The sequence below is a fragment of the Zosterops lateralis genome (assembly GCF_965231275.1).
Source record: "Zosterops lateralis genome assembly, chromosome: 4".
NCBI lineage: Eukaryota > Metazoa > Chordata > Aves > Passeriformes > Zosteropidae > Zosterops > Zosterops lateralis.
The window spans coordinates 61,572,643-61,591,745 of NC_139765.1; the positions used below are offsets into that span (position 1 = coordinate 61,572,643).

At 40.0% G+C, this 19,103-nt stretch overlaps 1 protein-coding gene across 1 annotated transcript in view; it reads left to right on the top strand.

Moving 5' to 3' along the window:
- The window catches only part of RELN (reelin), a gene marked incomplete at its 5' end in the record, with an annotated part of 276,672 nt that overhangs the window by 211,020 nt on the left and 46,549 nt on the right, over positions 1-19,103 (top strand). The window contains 10 exons of the mRNA XM_083859081.1: positions 290-525; positions 3,164-3,321; positions 4,252-4,459; positions 9,871-9,947; positions 11,451-11,609; positions 13,490-13,678; positions 13,918-14,191; positions 15,504-15,644; positions 15,737-15,914; positions 17,326-17,410. Of these exons, the coding sequence (XP_083715207.1) occupies positions 290-525; positions 3,164-3,321; positions 4,252-4,459; positions 9,871-9,947; positions 11,451-11,609; positions 13,490-13,678; positions 13,918-14,191; positions 15,504-15,644; positions 15,737-15,914; positions 17,326-17,410 (1,705 nt within the window). The remainder of the gene's footprint in view (positions 1-289; positions 526-3,163; positions 3,322-4,251; positions 4,460-9,870; positions 9,948-11,450; positions 11,610-13,489; positions 13,679-13,917; positions 14,192-15,503; positions 15,645-15,736; positions 15,915-17,325; positions 17,411-19,103) is intronic.

A 19,103-nucleotide genomic window follows, 5' to 3' on the forward strand; every position in this document is an offset into this window, starting at 1 on the left:
GAGACTCTTGTAAAGTTCTTTGCGCCTTTTTGTGTGCTGAACTCAGCTACCATAATGAAGGAATAGTGGGAATTTTTACCAAGAAATGTCATATTTCCATGTAGGAAACAGACTCCAAGCATCAGTCGCTGTCTGCCAGCAGGGATCAGGGCAAGTGCTCAGAGCATTAAACCTCCCAGCACAAAAAGTCCAAGGTGGTTTGCAGCCAATAAATACCAATAACAGCACAGGTTTATTTGAATCATTTCCGCTTTGTATAATTTTGTATCATCTCTCTGCTCCTTTTCAGCTGAACATCGGTTGCACCAACCAGTACAGCAGCTCAGCCCCAGTGCTGCTGCAGTACTCCCACGACGCGGGGCTGTTCTGGTCGCTGGTGAAGGAGGGATGCTACCCAACCTCCCCGGGCACCAAGGGCTGCGAGGGCAGCTCCCGAGAGCTCAGCGAGCCCTCCGTCTACCACACCGGAGACTTTGAGGACTGGACCAGAGTGACTATTGTTATCCCCAGGTCGCTGGCAGCCAGGTACGGTGTGTTGTAAACCAGCACTGACAGCGAGACCCGTGGAATAGCTGATTTAGCTGCTTCTAGAATGGTACATTAGGGAAAAGTTGCAAAGCTGTGAATAAAAGCAGTGTTAAAATATGGCAGATCTGGAGAAAACATACTATGCTGCCCAGAGCAGTGAGAATTTTCCATTTTAAAGGTGTCAGCTTGGTCTATAATAAATAGTTAAATTAGAAAGCAGCAAGGAACCCAGTACTTTTTAATCTGACATCATTCCCTTTATTGTCTCTACCCATGTCAGTTAGGTCAGAGGCACCAGCAAGAGAGTAATAAGTCACATGAATTAAATATCCCATTTGAACAGGATTAATTTTAGTTACCACTAGGCAAAGAAACCTTAGCAAGGTATTTGAGCTGATGTGTAATGTGCTGTGTCACTGAAGCCAGCCAGACAGCCATAGGCAAAGGAGAGAAGAATGGTAGTTGTGTCCGTCTGTAGCACAACCTCAGCATCAGATTAATACAAGTGAGAAAACATCAGACGGTGGAAGACGCAAATAAGCCTTCAAATCAGGAGGGTTTTCTCAGTCTTATCTGGATTTGCCTGAAGTTTCTCACTCCTCTCTCTGTCTTACTCCATCAGTAAAGCACTCTGATCTGATTTGTTGGATGCACCAAGTGCTGCCAGCACAACCCCCCCAGGCCCCTGGCCATGTCCCTCTGCCTCCTGCCTCTTCCCCCCCAGCAGCTTCTCTAGTGCTCCCTCTGGGCTTGTGACCCATCATCCTCCCTCATCTTCAATCCCATTTGAGTGTGTGGCATATTTCGTAGTAGGGGGGCCAGTGCCTCCGCTGCAAGGATTTGAAATAGAAGTGTGTACCATAACAAGTTTGTCCTTTCTTCAGTAATTAGCCAATAAAAGCAGGTGCCAAATTGCACAGATCTGACACCAGCTGATTTGATTTACCCAAAACAAGCAGGGCAGAATCAATAGCAGCAATCTGTTTGGCATTATGTTCAGTAATGTGATCAGGAATAAGAAACTCATGCTAATACATTAAAAATGTAAGCATTGTGACTGCAATGAGTGTCTTAGCATGTTGAGAACTGAGTTTGTTGAGGGGCACTTAGGAAATCATGGTTGGTGGGTTAACCAGAAAGCATCCCATTTCATTTTTTTGGTACCAAGCATGAGCAGGATGATCACCTACCTACCAAATCCCAGTGCACAGTGAAAAACAAAAAGCAACAGGTTTAGTATTTTTCAGGCAGAGTAGCAAGGAGGATATTAGTTAATCCATTATATTGGCAATGACATTGAAAATCTGTTCCCCTCTCTGAAGCTCATGTAAAATCATTCCGCTTAAAGACTGGAAATTAATAACCAAAATATTTTTTCTTCAACAAGTTTCCTATGCAGTGAGCCAGAGTTGTGGGCAGAGTGGGAGCTTCCAGACAAGGTTTATTAAAGAAACCCTCCCATTGAGTCATGACGTCAAGAAGGGACCTCACTGCTTTCTAAAACTCCTTCTCAGAGAGGAGCCTGGGTGCAGCTGGATCCAATCTTAACCTTAGACTTTGTCAGTGGTTTATGTCTAGAGGATTATACAGGTGTAACGGAACCTTTACACAACTTTGTCCTGTAGGATTAGGGATGGCAAACCAGATATATTTATATAAATATGTTTATTTATGATTTAATATTGTAACAATTAGACAAGAAGTTCTTAATCAGAAGCAGTATTAGAGCTATAACAGCTATTATAATATCATGCACTATGAAGCAACATTGAAGAAATTGTATCAAAGCAATTGTATTAAAGCTAGCAAAAACTATTATTAAGTAGAGATTGGTGTTACCCATACAATGACCATGGGCAAATTTCTTGCTCAGCCTCAAGGATTAATCTTTAGGGGCATCCCCACCCAATGGAGGAATCTGCAGCCATTCCAAGAAAGGGCATGTCAGAAGACTCTGCCATTAAACTGGGGGACTAGGCTTTTAGAGTATGAACTGGTGGACTGTCTCTGGGCCAGCTATGTCAGCTCAGCACCATTAAATAAGTTATTAGTGATATCACTTGCTTGTTCCTTCATCCATGTTTTACCAGGTCTACCATATCTCCATCTCACCATCAGGGTGTTTAACTTTGGGACTGAAGAGTCAGAATGGTTATCTGGCATTCTTTTTAGAAAGTGGCTTTTTTTCTTGTATCCAAATAACTTAAAGGTTTTTTACTGAAAAGTGTATAGTGCCATAATAAATTCTGCATCATTGCCATTATTGAGTTCCTTTCAAAAATACTGTAAGAAATGAAGTTCTGTGATTTTGCTATGCAATTAGCAGTTCAAGTTGGACTGAGTAGTACAAAGCATCTTCAAAGTTACATCTAATCATTCACTGTTATTGCTAAAACCATGTATTTGTTCTTTGCCTCACACTGATGGATACAGGTCAGAGAAACAGAGGAAGTCAAAATGCAACCAAAAAGTCTGGAAGAAATAACCTTAAACAATGCTGCACAAATGTAGCATGACAGAAATCCAGGCATCCTTTTTGCAAATGGCTAATTTGGGAAAAAGTCCTTTTAATCTTAGGGAAGGAGCAGTAGCTATGGAAGCCAGGAGCAGCAATAGTGTTGTTTTTTCTCTGCAGTAAGACCCGATTCCGCTGGATCCAGGAGAGCAGCTCCCACAAGAGCGTGCCTCCTTTTGGCTTGGACGGCGTCTACATCTCCGAGCCCTGCCCCAACTACTGCAGCGGCCACGGGGATTGCGTCTCGGGGGTCTGCTTCTGTGACCTGGGCTACACAGGTGAGACAGCCCTCCTCAGCTGGGACTGCAGTGAGCACTGCCTGAGTTAAACCTGTAAACCTGGCATCTTGTTTTTCCTCTCCAATATGCCAGAAAAATATATGATGACATACATTGCATAGGCTGCCAAGAGGAATCTTTCTTGTTTTGCTAAATTAAATTCGGCACAGGCAAAGCAGAGCAGCTGAAGGCAGCGGACACCGTTGATGTTTCTGGCAACCACAATCTTTGAACATCACCATCTGTATGAATGGGAAGGGACTAGCAATAAAAGAGAAAACAAAATAAAATATTATAAACTGAAAAGTCTGCTTAAAAGCCTTTGGATCATCTTCAAAAGGATTGTTGCCATTTTTGAGTCCCCTGGCCATCAGATGGCATGGGACCAGGAGGGAACATATGTTCTGACAAGGCCTTCTGTGGAAAATTCTGCTCACTTGTGGTTTCAGGGGCTTTTATGCTGAAATTGAAAAAAAACCAAAATGCAAACCCTGTGAAGAAAAAATGATTGACACAACTAGTTACACAGTGCAGTCTTTTCAACCTTCAACTAACAAAGCAATAAGCTAACATCTTTTGTTCGATTTGTTTAAAATTAAATAGAAGGATAATATTTTTCTGTTTGCAAAAAATGCCTTATCAACATAAAGCTTGGCTGTTTTTCACTTAGTGAAAATAAGCCATCTTAGGGTTTAGAGGAAAAGGGCTTATTCTTCCTATAGAAATTTGTAAAGTGAGTTTAAAAGGTGCAATCCAGTCATCAGGGCATTTTCTTAGAAAAGCCTAGTGCTTTGTCACATATAGATGCAACAGAACCGTGTGCCAGTATACTGTATCTGACCCTTACTCTGTCCAAAACAGTTTCACCAAAGCATCTCCCTCTTTTTTTTTTTTTTTTTTTTTTTTTTTTTTTTTTTTTTTTTCTTGAAGCATCACATGGAACCTGTGTGTCTAATGTGCCTAATCACAATGAGATGTTTGACAGATTTGAGAGGAAGCTAAGCCCTCTCTGGTACAAGATAACAGGAGGCCAGGTTGGGACAGGCTGTGGTGTGCTCAGCGATGGCAAATCTCTGTACTTCAATGGACCTGGCAAAAGGGAGGCAAGGACTGTTCCTCTGGACACCACAAATATCAGGTCAGTGTTCAGTGCTGCTTCTCACAATTGTCTATCTATTCATGTCCTTTGTTCTGTCCTGTTGCAAGTGTGGATATGAGAAGGTAATGTTGGGGGTTTTTTGGTTGTTTTCTTTTTTTTTTTGGTAGTCATAACCTGTACAAGAACTCTGATAGATAGAAAAAATACTTTTTTGTTCATTCTGGTGTACTATTTCCTTTTTTTGAAAGAGAATACTTAGGTTAGAAAGAGTGGAATAGCATAAAATGAATAAAATAAAATATTAGCTCTCTACCTTTTTGAGAAGATAGTTTGTATTGTATTCTAAGGCAGAAGACATGGTGTTGAAAATGCATAAACCTAAGCCTCTGCCCATAGCTGAGGAGAAAAGCTCCTTTTCCTCTGACTGTGTTGAATTGCAGCATGAGGACGGCATAGCAAGGATTTGTTGTTTACTTGCCAGATGTTGTGAATTACTCCACTTGTCAGAAGTGCAAAGGAATGGAATGTGAATTGTTTCTGCATAGCCAAGAGGCTAACAAGCCTTCACCTCTCTCCCTGCTGGTGCTGAATCCTGCTACATTGGTAGCAATTATCCTCTTCTCTCAAATTGCCTAGCTGATTAATGTAATTAGGATGAACAAGGGGCTGTTAATTCTAACCACTATTTAGCTTGGAGTTTGCTGCTGCTTTGTCCAGTCTCATGAGAGATTAGGCACCTGAAACCTTGAGCACCCTACAATTTTGGCAGTTAGCTTAATAAAAGATATTTCTCCTGACAAATACTGCTCTGAGAGTAAGTAGTGCCATGATTTGCTCCATTATTGAATTTGTGGGCTCACTCAGCAAAGACTGGCCAGAGGTTACTGTGATCTCCAGCTCAGGCAGGCAGGGCTCTGTAGGAGAGTGTGGGGGAATCCTCAGCTGCTCCCTGGCACTGCACCAGCTGCCTTTCTTCTGTCCCCTGCATGTCTGACAAATATGTGTCATACTTACATGATTATGTAAATTAGTTATTCATTAAACTAATTAATTGTTTGACAAATATGCTTTGGACAAGTACGTGTTTGCCCTGGAACTCTGGGAAGATGTGAGCACTTCTATTCCACTGTCTTCAAATTCTGTGTTATTAATCCTGGGAAGCATTATATTTGGAGTAGTCTAGACTACTTCCTCAAGAAGTCTGCATTCAAAGCAGTATTTTTGAGTTATTCCTTCTTTCATGGAGAAATCTTTTTCTAAAGAAAAATATTCCCTTTAGTTTTAATATTACTTTGAAACCACTTTTAATGCCAGATATTCGTATACATAGCTTTCCATTTTTGCAAAGTTTGAACCATTTTAAAAGCCAAAAAGCTATTTTAAAATTCTGAGCAATGCTCTTTCTTGATGTTTTTAATATACCACTGCTTCTGTTTTGCACAAGAATGTGGTTATCGTGTGTCTTAAAACTGCCCCAAAAACATAAATGGCCAGAGAGGCACTTGGTTAGAGCGACTACAATCTCTCTTCTGACCACATACTCACAGTGTGAGCTGCTCTCCTGCTGGAACTGATTGTTATGTCAAAATAAATCAGCATTACATTTTTTTGTAAGCATCACAGTGAGCAGGTTACCTCCCTTGAACAATTCAAGCTCGAAGCCACATCCCTGGGCTGTTTGCTAGGCAGAACATAGTGGTCATCTCAAACACAAATGAGACTAACATGAATTTTTTCTTTCTTCAGTGTGTGCTCAAAGGTGGTAGCCACCTGATGCTGCCTGACCAGAACATGGACTTTTTATACTACAGCACTCACCTCAGGCTGCTTTTGTGTTCAGAGGAGAGAATAGCTGCTTCAAAAGGGCAACACAACTCATCTGAATAGAGCAGCAGAGGCCAGTGCTTTGTCTTCTGCAAATACGTATTTCTTTCTTTCATAAGGCCTGAGTTGGCCATGTATAACTTAGGCATTCAGCTTCAGACACCTTGCTCTGAACAGATGCATCTCACTTAAATGTTTGAGGCCATCTGTAACATTAACTCTGTCTTTTTTTCTAGAAGCAAAGGCACACAAAATTTGTGAGAGTGTGAAGGGTTAACTGAAAGGCCCATACACTAAAAAAGAAAATAATTCCTCAGCCTAGAATTTTTTTTCACTATTGGAGTTAAAATTAATGTCATTCGAAAGGGGAGATTAAAGGGAAGTACTTTTTTTCCCATTTTGGTATTACTTTTTGCATTCAGTAATGCCTTGCATAGAATTCAGTTATCTTATTAAGGGTCATCTTAGCCCCTGCACAGTTTTCTTTTATTTTTGCAAGGGTTTTTTGAATGGGGGGTTTGGGTAACTGGGTAAACAGCAGGAAAATATGCCTTGAAAGACATAGTGTTAGATATGTGGATTGAAGGTTGTGAATAGGAAGGCTGAATTCCTGCAGTAGATTTTTAAGCTGCTTATTTTTTCAGGTTAATAGTGTTTTCCCAGACCTTTTAAGATCTTGTTTTGTTAAATCATGCATGGAAGAGCCTGATAGAAAAATTGAAAAATATTGCAAGACACTAAATTTTTATTTTCATCCTGAATTCCTGCAGATGTACCTATGTATGTTCCCTATCATCAGTTACAGCTTTTTGAATGTGAAGTGTAAATTTAATGTAAGGAATATACATACATATATATATATATATATATATATATATATATATATATTTTTTTTTTTTTATTATTTTTTTTTTTTTTTTTTTTTTTTTTTTTGAGTACAAAGACCATTCCCTTTCACCCTTTCCTTCCCAGCAGACCATGATCCATGGAGGCTTGGTGTCCCTTGTTTACTCTGCTGCAAACGGGCTGAGATTTGCCAGCCTGAAGTGTGTGGTGTGCTCAGGGGAGCAGCCACACCCTGGTGTCACAATAAAAGCATTCCAAACTAAAGCTTGTGCTTGGAAGCCAATGACCATAAAAAACCCACTCAAATTTTAGTGTATACATTAAGTGCTATTGTAATCTTAGCTTTGTTTGTCCTATTGCCTTTTTCTTCCTTTGTATGAATGACTACACCTTTTTTTCCCAGATATTAGGAGAATATCACATAGCACTAAGAGAGCTGTAAGTGTCAAAGTTCATTTCACCCAGACTGTTTTTTTTCCCTTACACTTCAGAAACCCTCTGGAGTCTCTCCATTCCTTCCCTATTGCATGACCCAACACACCAAAGGCTCAATTCACCAGCAGTATTTCCATCCTTCTGACTGACAATGTGCTACAAGGATGCATTTTGGTTGCTGATGAGCTGCTGCCTCCCATTCTGATGGCCTGTCCCTTATGACACTCTTAACTATCTGTTCAGTGGGAGCATTTGCACACAGTGCCTACCTGGCATCCAGATAAAAACCATGGAATATACATGTATTTTTTTCCAAGTGGTGACATCTGGCTTGTTAGCTGACTTGGCTCCCATCTGCTTTACAGACTCCATTGCTAATGATTGTGCAACCATCCCAGGGAGCTCTTCTGGGTCAGATACTTAGAGATCAGATGGGCTGATTCACCCTTCTGCAGAAAGGGTTTTTGTTCTTTGGTTTTGCTTTTTAAAGATCTTCATATTTGGCAAGAATAAAAGAATTTCATCACAGGACTGTAAATCTATTCACCTCTGATACTTCTGTCTAGAGTTTTATTGCCTGAATACTGTCTCCAACAACAGAGTGCAGCAAGCAAATACAACCTACCAGGCTAAATGGTGTAGTACTGTGAGCCCAAATGTCTAGAGCTATCTATGGGACAGCAGTGAGATTGATGAGGATATTCTGGCTTGTCCTAGACCCTATGGACATACAAAACATCTCAGACAGTAGACATAGATTTTGATAACAGAACTGGAATGTGGCTGGATTTAGAACCTGGATTTAGAGGAGGATTATGATACTGTGTATGTAGCAGTGGGTGAGAGAAATTTGAGTCCTGTCTGCATTTTATTGCCTCTGGCTGTAGTCATGTAGCTTGTCTGTGATTTTACCAAAATTACTACAAATTAGGACCAAATCCTCTAAAGCAGAAAGAGTTTTCCTTGTAGAGAATTATTTGTCAGAAATACATGTCAAAATTTATATTTTAAATAAAGATGTTATCTACATGTAATAGAATTAACGAAGCCTGATTTTTCTATCATCCTAATTTAAAAATTGGCCAGGAAGCAAGGAAGAGAATGGGATTGCCAACTTGCAACATGCAAAATCTCATTGTGGGGTTAAGTCCAGATTCTCTGCTCTGCTCAGGTGCTGGTTTTGGTATGCAATGGAGACAACTTGTGAAGAATGTGTAGATTAGGGGGTGATGGCATTCTGAGTCATTTCAATGCTCTTTGCCTTAGTTATGAGCCAGTAAAATTCAGATGAATTCCTGAGACATGTAGTGAAATCTGGGGAGAGAGCAGCAGGACATTAACTGAAATTAATTGTTGTTATATAGCACAATAATGTGTGTCTAGGCGAAAATGTAAACTACTCTAAAACAACAGTCACAATAATAAACACAAGCTCAGCAGGGATACTATGGCATTGCTGCAGATTGGGGGAAGAAAAACTAACCATATTTTGGAGCACAAGGATGGAATAAGACTTAATTCAAATATTGCTAAACAGGGATGTTCCAGACTAATCCAGAGTTCTGCCAATAAAACCAGCAATCCCCTCTCGAGGAGTTTTTTGGCATTAGAAGGGTTGCAGAAAGTAATTTTGGGAAAAATTGAAGACATGGAAATATGTTCATGCAGAGACTCAGGTGCAATGGTTGCCATGGTTTACAGTGGAAAGGAATCAGAGAAGGTAGGGAAGTGATAAAAGCACTGACTACAGGGCAGGTTGCAAGAAAAGCAGCTCAGGAACATTTTTCTTCTCCACTTCATGATGTGAGAACAAGAGAATATTTAAAGAAATCATAATGTATAGGTTCAAAATCAAAGGGTTTACTTCACAAAATGTTCAGTGAACTCACTTGACTGAAAATTTTTTACATCAAGAATTTAAGGCTATAAAAAGGATTGGTGGTTTAGGAGTATATAATAATTTTATTACAACTCTAATGCAGTATTTTAAAGCTTCACCCAATTTCTGGTTACAATAGGCCAAGGTAAGATCTGATGTAAGGAACAGCTTTGTCTGCTTGGGAGATGTTGCAACTTTTGTGTAAGAAGGAATTGCTAACTTCTCATACTCACTCAAAAACACATTTATTAGGCACAAGATTAATAAACCACATCACTTTTTTCTGTCATGGGTCCTTCACTATTTATCATGCCCACGTTTGGTTTCTCTGGGAATATGGCTTAATCAATAAGCCTGGAACAATGACCTAACTAAAAATGCCATTAGTTAAGAAATGCAAATTGTCCTGACTGATCTTGTGCTGTCAGATGATTACACTTCTTTTCTACCCTGTGTTTTTTAAAAGGCTAGTTCAATTTTATGTGCAACTTGGAAGCAAGACTGTTGGTAACTCCTGCAACAGACCAAGAGCCAGGAATGAAGGTAAAGCCCCTTTTCCTTATGAAAAGCCCTCTTCATTTTGCAGATTCTGTAGTGTTTCTGCCTTTTGCTGCCTTTACAAAATCAAGATTTTTTTAACAAAAATCAATTACCTCCTCAGTTTTCATAGGTGTTGGAGAAAGCTGTTTACTTTTGATGGATATTTCTAGTTATAATTAGTTACACCAAACCTAATGGTAATCCATCTGTAGGAGGAACTGTGGGAGCTGTGATGGTCTAAGAAAGACAACACTTACAAAATAAAGTGTAATAGCTTGTATTAAACAATTTGATACTGTTAGAATACAGGTAAATTTATGAGTCCACAGGACTTTTCATAAGGTCTGAAATAAAAGGAATGAAATTCAAGTTCAGGATGAAGTGATCAAACTCCATTTCTGACATGAAGAAGAGTTGTGTACCTGAGAACTTGTTCATCTTCTCAACTACACCAGTGGGTCTAATAAAAAAACTGCCTTCCAAAACAAGCTTATGCATGATTTGCCCAAAACATAAGATTCTAAAGTTGCAGCTGAAAATTCATTTAGTGTGAATAAATTCATCTCTCCCAGATGTCTCCTCTCTTAATTGACCCACATGCTTAAAGTTACTGTGGTGGAGGACTGACCCTTGTGTTTGGGAAGGATCAACATTCTGGGAGCAGATTCCCATGTAAAGTGGTCTAGTTGCATGAAGACAGACAACTGACATGAGAGATGAGAAAATTCCATTTTCCTCTCAGTATAAAGCATTTAACACCAGTGCATTTTTCTTGATATTTGGCATTTTCACTGACTCACTCACTGAGGAAAGCTGCCATTTTGCAGCACAGATTACACCAAGGGTTTGGTTCTCCACTCATTTGCACTAGTATAAGACACACACACAAAAAAATCCATTATCTTTGAACATACATATATACACCAATATAAAAGAGTTTTAGGAGAAGAAATATACACAGGTGCTTCTTTCTTGTATTATCCCTTTGGGTGAGCTCTGCTGGGCTTCTGTTGTGTCCTAGTATTTGCCATACTGTGTGTATGATATAAAGACTATCTTAAATTTTCTAAATATTATGATAATTAATTTCCAAGGATGCTGAAATCTTGCATACATAGCAGGAGGATTGTAATCCCAGCTACCAGAATTATAACTCAGTCTTTCACACAAACTGCGAGGATAGCCAACATAAAATAAATTCTGTGTAAAGAAAATCACGTTCCTGTAATTTTTGTGGTATGATCATTAGTTTCCCTGAGGGTATAAAAAATTTGATCCCTCGAGTTTGGTTGAAAACAGTCAAGATAGCATGTGGTGACCTACATCACCTCTGCAGCAGGGCTTTGTCCACAAAATGCTCCTGGATCAGGAGTTGCCTGAAGGGGGGGGCACATGTCAGAAGGCCAATGCATTGGGTGGGAGTTGGCAGCTCCAGGGCACAGGGTGAACTGCCCCCTCTTTGCTCTGCACAGTCACACTAACTGCTTTTCCTCATTTTAAATGCAGGACTCGTTGTTCAGTACACAAATGACAATGGGATCACCTGGAGTTTGCTGCGAGAGCTGGACTTCATGTCCTACCTGGAGCCCCAGGTAGTGTCCATAGACCTGCCCCGGGAGGCCAAGACTCCTGCCACCGCCTTCCGCTGGTGGCAGCCACAGCACGGTGAGCAAGGCCGTCCTAAAAATCCATTCAGCAGCTTTACACAACCCACGTGTCAGAGCTACTCGGTATAGACCTGTCATGCAGAGACCTCAGCTCATGAAAAACATGGTATTTTGAATAGTTGGATGTTGTAAGAACATGTTTGGTCTTTCCTAAGTCACACTATGGCTGATTTTCTTCTATAGCACCAAGCTGATGAGTGGGCTTAAGAGTAAAATTGTTTAAGAGCTAAGTTTAAACCAAAGATGCTGAGATAACAGGAGGGAGGGGGAAAAAAATACATTTTTAAAAAAAGCCTAAATAAGATCAGAGCTTTTATCTGAGTAGAGAGTGAGCTGGGATGGCAAATGGCTTGCACTCTTCATCTCATTTTTTGGAAGTGTAGGCATAACTTGGCCTTGAATCTGCCTCCCTATTTTAATATCTCCACACTCAAGAACAGGACCTCCTCCTCCCACCATTTCTAGTGTCCCCAAGCCCAGCTCCTCTGCCCCTGCAAAACCACTCAGCCACTTCCCACATCCTCAACTGAAAGTTAACCCTGGTGCTGGCTGCAAGAGCTCCGACCTCACACATTACCACTACTAAAACTGTCTTACCTTTGCACAAGGCAGCAGCTCCTGGATCTGCAGGAAATATAAGGCAATATTCAGAAATATAGCAAAGTACATTTCAACAGCAATTCCTTGGGGAGCAAAGCACATAGCTTATATTCAGGTAATTACAGCATGCAGCTTCTTAGACGTCATTTATCATTTTGATGGCTGATTTTATTCACACATTTTCTTGTATGTGCTGGACTTAATTGTCCTCACTAGCTAAGAGAATAGACAAGACAAGAGGAATGTGATTTAGTTAAGAAGACAGTTCCTCTGGTAAAAAATGCTGAGCAATGGCTGGTGCACCACAGACCATCATTCTGTGATGATCATTTGCATTGGTGAGTGGTGCAATGTCAAACCTGCTGCTCTCTACTGCTGCCTTGGTGGCACCTGGATGTCATCTGTCCCTGCTGAGGGTCATCATTTAAGACCACTGATGGCAGCCCTGTGGCTCCCAGTATAAGCAAAGTTTTATGGCTGGAAGGTGGAATATCAAGTTCCACAGCAGTGCCTACAGGTGACAACCAGTTGTGATTAGAGATGTCAGTTCCTTCATGGACTATCCTCCATCTGCCATTCCTCAGTGCAGAGTGCCCTATCAGCCATGGCTCATGTTTCTCTTGGTGACAAGGCAAAAGTCCTGGCACATTGCTGCAAGCTCACAATTTGTTGTAAAGGCTTTCCTTCCTCTCCTGTGGGAGCAGTTACTGTGCAGTAAGATGCTCTTTTCAGCATGCCAGTAGAAAGGTGAATTGAAATGAAGGCTGAAGAAACGGGCTGGAGATGATAAAAGTGAAATGCCTGTAGGCTGGAGAGCAAGAGGAGAGCGATTTCCAGGAAGGAGAATAGCACTTCTCTAAATATTATCTATATGCAGAGCCTTCAGCATTTTCCTTCATGTTCTATTCACTTTTATACAAAAGCTATTTTGGGAACTAGACAGAAGCCTTTCCAATTTAGCTGTGGGGAATGGCAGGAAGACTGTGACCCATAAAATGAAAATCTCCAATCTGAGGTCTCAGGGAGTATGTCATCCAAACAGGGAGAGCATATGATGGCAAAGGCACTGAAGCTAAAGAAATGAAGAGGGAAATACCTGTGATTATCTGTAATAGAAACATGCTCCAGAGTCCAGGTGCATCCTTGAGCAATGTTTTAGCCTTGTTTAACAGCACTCAGTCTATGTGATTGAGCACTGCACACTGAGTGAACACAGCATATGGGCATTGAAAACAACTTCCAGGGACTCCACTAACCTGTCTGTTCTGGTTTTTGTAGGGAAGCATTCAGCTCAGTGGGCTTTGGATGATGTGCTTATAGGGATGAATGACAGCTCTCAGACTGGCTTCCAGGATAAATTTGATGGAACTGTGGATTTACAAGCAAGCTGGTACAGAATACAAGGAGGTCAAGTAGACATTGACTGCCTGTCTATGGATACAGCCCTGATGTTCAGTGAAAACATTGGTATGTGTCATCAAACATTGCTACATTTTGTATGAACCTATTTTATAAATTATATTAGGATCAAGTTTTACAAGATGGGAGGCATAGACAAATCCAGGTATTTATTAATCTGTAGGGAAGAGAAGGCTGGAAAAATGTGAAGATAGAGGTAAATTTGAATGACAGTATTGAAAGCATGTGCTGAAGGTACACTTCGTTGTTCTTGTTGTTGTATTTGTTATTTTTCTCTCTTTTCTTAGGAAAACCTCGTTATGCTGAGACTTGGGACTTCCATGTATCAGCCTCCACATTCTTGCAGTTTGAGCTGAGCATGGGTTGCAGCAAGCCATACAGCAATTCCCACAGCGTCCACCTGCAGTATTCCCTAAACAATGGGAGAGACTGGCACCTGGTGACAGAGGAGTGTGTCCCCCCAACAATCGGCTGTCAGCAGTACACCGAGAGCTCCATCTACACTTCAGAAAGATTCCAAAACTGGAAGAGAGTTACTGTCTACCTCCCACCCTCAACCAAGTGAGTGCTGCTCTTCTGGCTGTTTAGCATGACAAAGGTTTTGCTGATCTAATTAGAACAAACATCCTCCAGCTTGGGAATGTTCTGCATGTCTTTTAAATTTTTAAATGTGTGTTGTCACGCCACCAGAATTTTAAATTTCACTTCAAAATATTTCATCAGCTATAATGTGAAGTGTAGGGACTTAAGGAAGTTACAACTTTGATGAATGAATTCTTAAGTCTTGCCTATAATTTATGACAGTAAGAACAAGAATGCTAAACCAGCTTTTCTAACATTTATGCAATAAGAAGCAAGAATAAATACCCCGATCCATCCTTTCCTACACTAGTATTTTCTGTTATTGTACATTAAGTTGTCATCCAACATTCAGGCATGTTAGTCACAGCATTCAGCAAGTCAAAACATGTCACTGGACGTGCCACCTTCACCCTTTTGACCACGAGGAGAGTTCTGCTTACCTTCTCAAGATATCGCAGGGCTGTAAATGGATGTGGCAGATGTGCTGGCATCCATCTCTCTAAATAAAACCATGCTCTTGTTTAGGAATGACAGGTAGTGATGACTCTGCTTACCATTGTTCTGAGTAGTTCTGTAATTCTTCAGAGCACACTACACATTACCTCTGTACTTTTCATCACCCAGAAAAGATAGTGGTAAAAATGGACGCACAGTAAATGAACTGGGCCTAGAGTTCACATTTTGGTTTCTAATTCCACAGTTCACTCCAGAGGGCCATATCTCATCTTCCAAAGATTTTTTTTTTTCTCCAAAATACTTTCCTTGTTTGAGGATAAGTAAGCAGTCAGCAGTGACAGCAGGGTGTATGCATGTGCGTATTTGTGTATGTATATATATATTCATCCATTCTTATACATATAGATATAAACATATATAACTATTGTTTTTATCTTTACACAACGCTTAGTATAAATAAACTTTCATAACTTCTTACTTTACTGATGCAATTTTTATTGTTTCCATTCTGCTAGCAACACATGGAGCTCTCAAATGCTAATGGAACTAGTAATTTCTGCTCAACCACTTTTCTGGTCAGCATATGTCTCAGAAATGTTCCTTCTTGTTTATCACTTTGGTCACCTTTCTTTAGAATATGCTGGAATTTTGTCTAAAAGACTAACCTGAGAAATTTAAATTTTCAATTTCCATTAGAATATGAATCTTATCAAAATAAGTGGGCCATGCTTATTAATATGCTTTTTTTCAGAAGTCTGTGTGATTTTCATTAGTATTTAGCACTTTCTCATTCAGAATTCTGAATCCTGAAATGCATTTCCTGTGTTTGCAATAGCTCTCCCAGAACACGGTTCAGGTGGATTCAGTACAACTATGCCTCTGGAGTTGACTCTTGGGCCATTGATAACGTGGTCCTGGCTACAGGATGTCCCTGGATGTGCTCAGGGCACGGCATCTGTGATTCAGGTCATTGCATGTGAGTAGAAAACTGCTTAAGCTGCCTCACAGAAAGGATGTGTTTTATCCAGGCTAGATGGATAATACCTTTTCTTTCCAATGTGTTGCTAGGTGTGACAGAGGCTTTGGAGGTCCATACTGTGTCCCTGTCCTTCCTCTCCCATCTGTCCTGAAGGATGATTTCAATGGTAACTTGCATCCAGACCTTTGGCCTGAGGTCTACGGTGCTGAGAGGGGAAACCTGAATGGTGACACCATCAAGTCTGGAACAGCTCTCATTTTCAAAGGGGTCAGAGATTACTTACATTGAAAAAAAAAAAAAATGAAAATCAGTAGAGTTAAAAACAGAAAACAGATTTTCTTGTTAGCCTCATATATTTATATTGAAGTCTTTTACCTAGAATTTGACATTTTTATTTTTCTTATCTTTTCCCACCCTAAATATGCAGCATGTTTTCCACAGTTGTTTGGGGTTTTTTTATGAACAAATGGGTTTCATTTCTTGGTGGTGTATTATTTTATTTGTGGTATAAACTCCTCCTTGACCACCAAAGGAAAAGAATGAAAATCTACTCTGAGATTCTTGAAGTGAACCATTTGGAAATATGGTACAGGTTACAATCATCTTGAAGTCTCCTGATTGGCTTTTTAGTATTTTGAATATTACAAATTAGTTAGGGCTGTAGTCTGTGTAATCAATGTTTATGTAGTTTGCCTGTATTTTACTCAATTCTATCATTTTGATGTTTTCTAGTTCTTTAAAGACTTGTTTTTGTTGATTGCATATTTCAAAAGGCCAGGAAATAGATTTTATGCATTTTTCAGTTCTTAACAAAGTGAATAATAGACTTTTGTTCACAAGCACATAAATTCTCAGCTCATACAAGCCTTCATTTAACACTGTGAACTCAGGTGCCTCCCAAAAAGAGAAGTTTAATAATGTTTGGTATACAAATTAATTCTTTGAAGTATTTATTTGCAAAAGCTTGACTCCAGTTCAACCTCTTTAGATTATTTAAATCCCAAATCACGAGATGTGAAGTGTCTAAAATTTGCATTGCTTGTTCCTGCAGATTGTTCCCCAGGGGGAGTGGGTCTGAGAAGGAAGGAAGCTCTGAGAGATGCTTTGCCAGATCTCTGCAAAACAGGGACTGGCTCTGGCCCCAGGATCCACACAAGAACGAGCTCAACCCTAGAGCTGGACAGGCACTCAGGGGTCCCTATGAGGTTTCCTGTGTGCTCCCTTTCCTTACAGGTCAACAGGTTGCCCAGAAGAGGAAATTAGTACAAAATATGTTTTGAGGTACAGAAAAGAATTCCTAGAGAGGGCTGTCCCTGCCTGGAAATTAGGGTACTTGGCAGCTGTACAGTTTGCACAAAAAATGAGTGTAGTAATTTGGGCTCAATGTCTAAGTCAGTGCTTACAGATCAAATCACATCCCAGGGGTTCAGAACAGGAACTGAATGAGCTGTAACTGTGCCTGTACCTGACCATGTAGTTGTGCCTCTGTCATATCTTGGCTCACTTTACCAAGGGTGTCACTGTCCCCATTTTCTGCCTGGGAAAAGGTGTGGTACAGAGAACTTCCCCTCTTGCTGCCACCAGCAGTCAGTAGAAGACAACATGCAAACAGCAATAAGCTGCAGAACATACTCAATAATGGGAACTGATATTCACATGGTATATACTGTGTTTGCAGGAAGGACTGAGAATGCTGGTGTCAAGAGATCTAGACTGCACTAATACAGTGTACATCCAGTTTTCATTTAAATTTATTGCCAAAGGTAAGATCATTATTGATTTGCTATCACTTCTCTAGCTTTATTAGTGCAAAAGAATACAGATTTATATTTTCAACTTCAGTGTATTGTAGTGATCAACAATTTATGGTAGATTATATGGGAGGTTGTTTGAAATTTTGCATCATCCTTACCTTGCTCCCAGACTACATGGCTGTCAGTGCAGTTCCTAAGGAAAAACTGGACTGTAGTATCATCAGAAATGGCACAGCTAGTAAAGTCTTTAGGCAGAAAAGAAACAAAAGAGCTCAAGATTTTGCAGAGATTTCCCACTATGTTGGGAAAAAACTATTTCTTCAATTTTTTAATGTCATAAAATGGTGCCTACAGTAAATTACTTAAGGGACTAATAGTAAACTACAGTGTTTTTCATTTTCAAGCTTCAGTCCACTACATTGAAATCTCTTACCATTTGACTGCCTAGTAGGTATCTTAGAGATAACTGAAACTCCATAATTCAATTTCAGACTTTGCAAGACAAGTTTTATACATTGTTGTAAATAACTTGTGACAGTTCCTCCAGTACAAGGACTTTTAAGCCAATGATTCAGTCTTACCCTGCTCCAAGGTCCTGCCATCCTTGGCTTTAAAAAATAATTTTATCCAAGTCTGAAGTGACATGATGGAGAACCACTAAACTGCTTGAAGGTTTGAGCCACTCCCGTACAATTTCGGAAGTTTTCCTCAAATTTTTCTGATAGAATTGGCACTTCCAGTCTGAACTCTGAATGTTGAAAAACTCCTCTCCCTCTGGGATAAGGAAGATGTCCATAGTTTCTGTGGTAAGCTTAGTGCTCTGGGACTGGGCCCTAACTGACTCAACAATTACCAACAGCTTGAAAATAGTTTTGAACCCCCTCTTTTTTCCTAAGGAAGTATCTTAGCCAAATCTGTGTATGGACAAATGAAAATATAGTTCTTTGTGAATTATTATTGACTTTCTTTAATGTCCATTTAATCATGTATATTGGGCTATTTATTACTGGGTTTAGTACTTTATCAAAAAAGAGAGATAACTCTTTATCAAAAAAAGATAGCCAAAACCATAATGTGCCCTAACATGATAACATACTGAATATTTCATGTTTATAAGTAAAGTCTTTGTGAAGACTTCTTTTACAAAATTATTCCTTGTTAATATTTCTTTATATGATCATTGAAAAAATATTAAAAAATAAAATTAATAAAAATACTGCTCTGGAGGGAGGAATAGCCAAAGGCTCAAGCCTGGAGTTTGACCCACAAGGAGTAAGACCATGAAACTCCAGGAGAAATTGCTCCTTATTGAATCTGTATTACCTGTTAGCCCTACTCTTGGATCCAGGACCTAGTCCCAACAAGCTCTCTAACGCTGAATACAAATGGGTATAGCTGGTATACCTCTGAGCTGTGAGTGTTAAAAGCAGTGTGTTGTTTACTGTTAATTGCCACAGATAAACTGAAATCAGCTCCTGGCTGCAAACAGCTCTTCCCTGCTCTGCTCCACAGCTGGTGGTTGAATACTTAGCACTGGAGCAGAGGAGAGCAGGAGCAGGTGCATCGGGAACTCTGGTTTCAGAAAATGTGGTTAATTTAAGAATAGAACAAGTGAAAACCTTGTACAGTAACATGCAGTGAGTCGGGGGTGAAGAAACTGTCCCTTAGTCCTTTCCTTCTGCTAGTTCCTGACTGAGTTTCT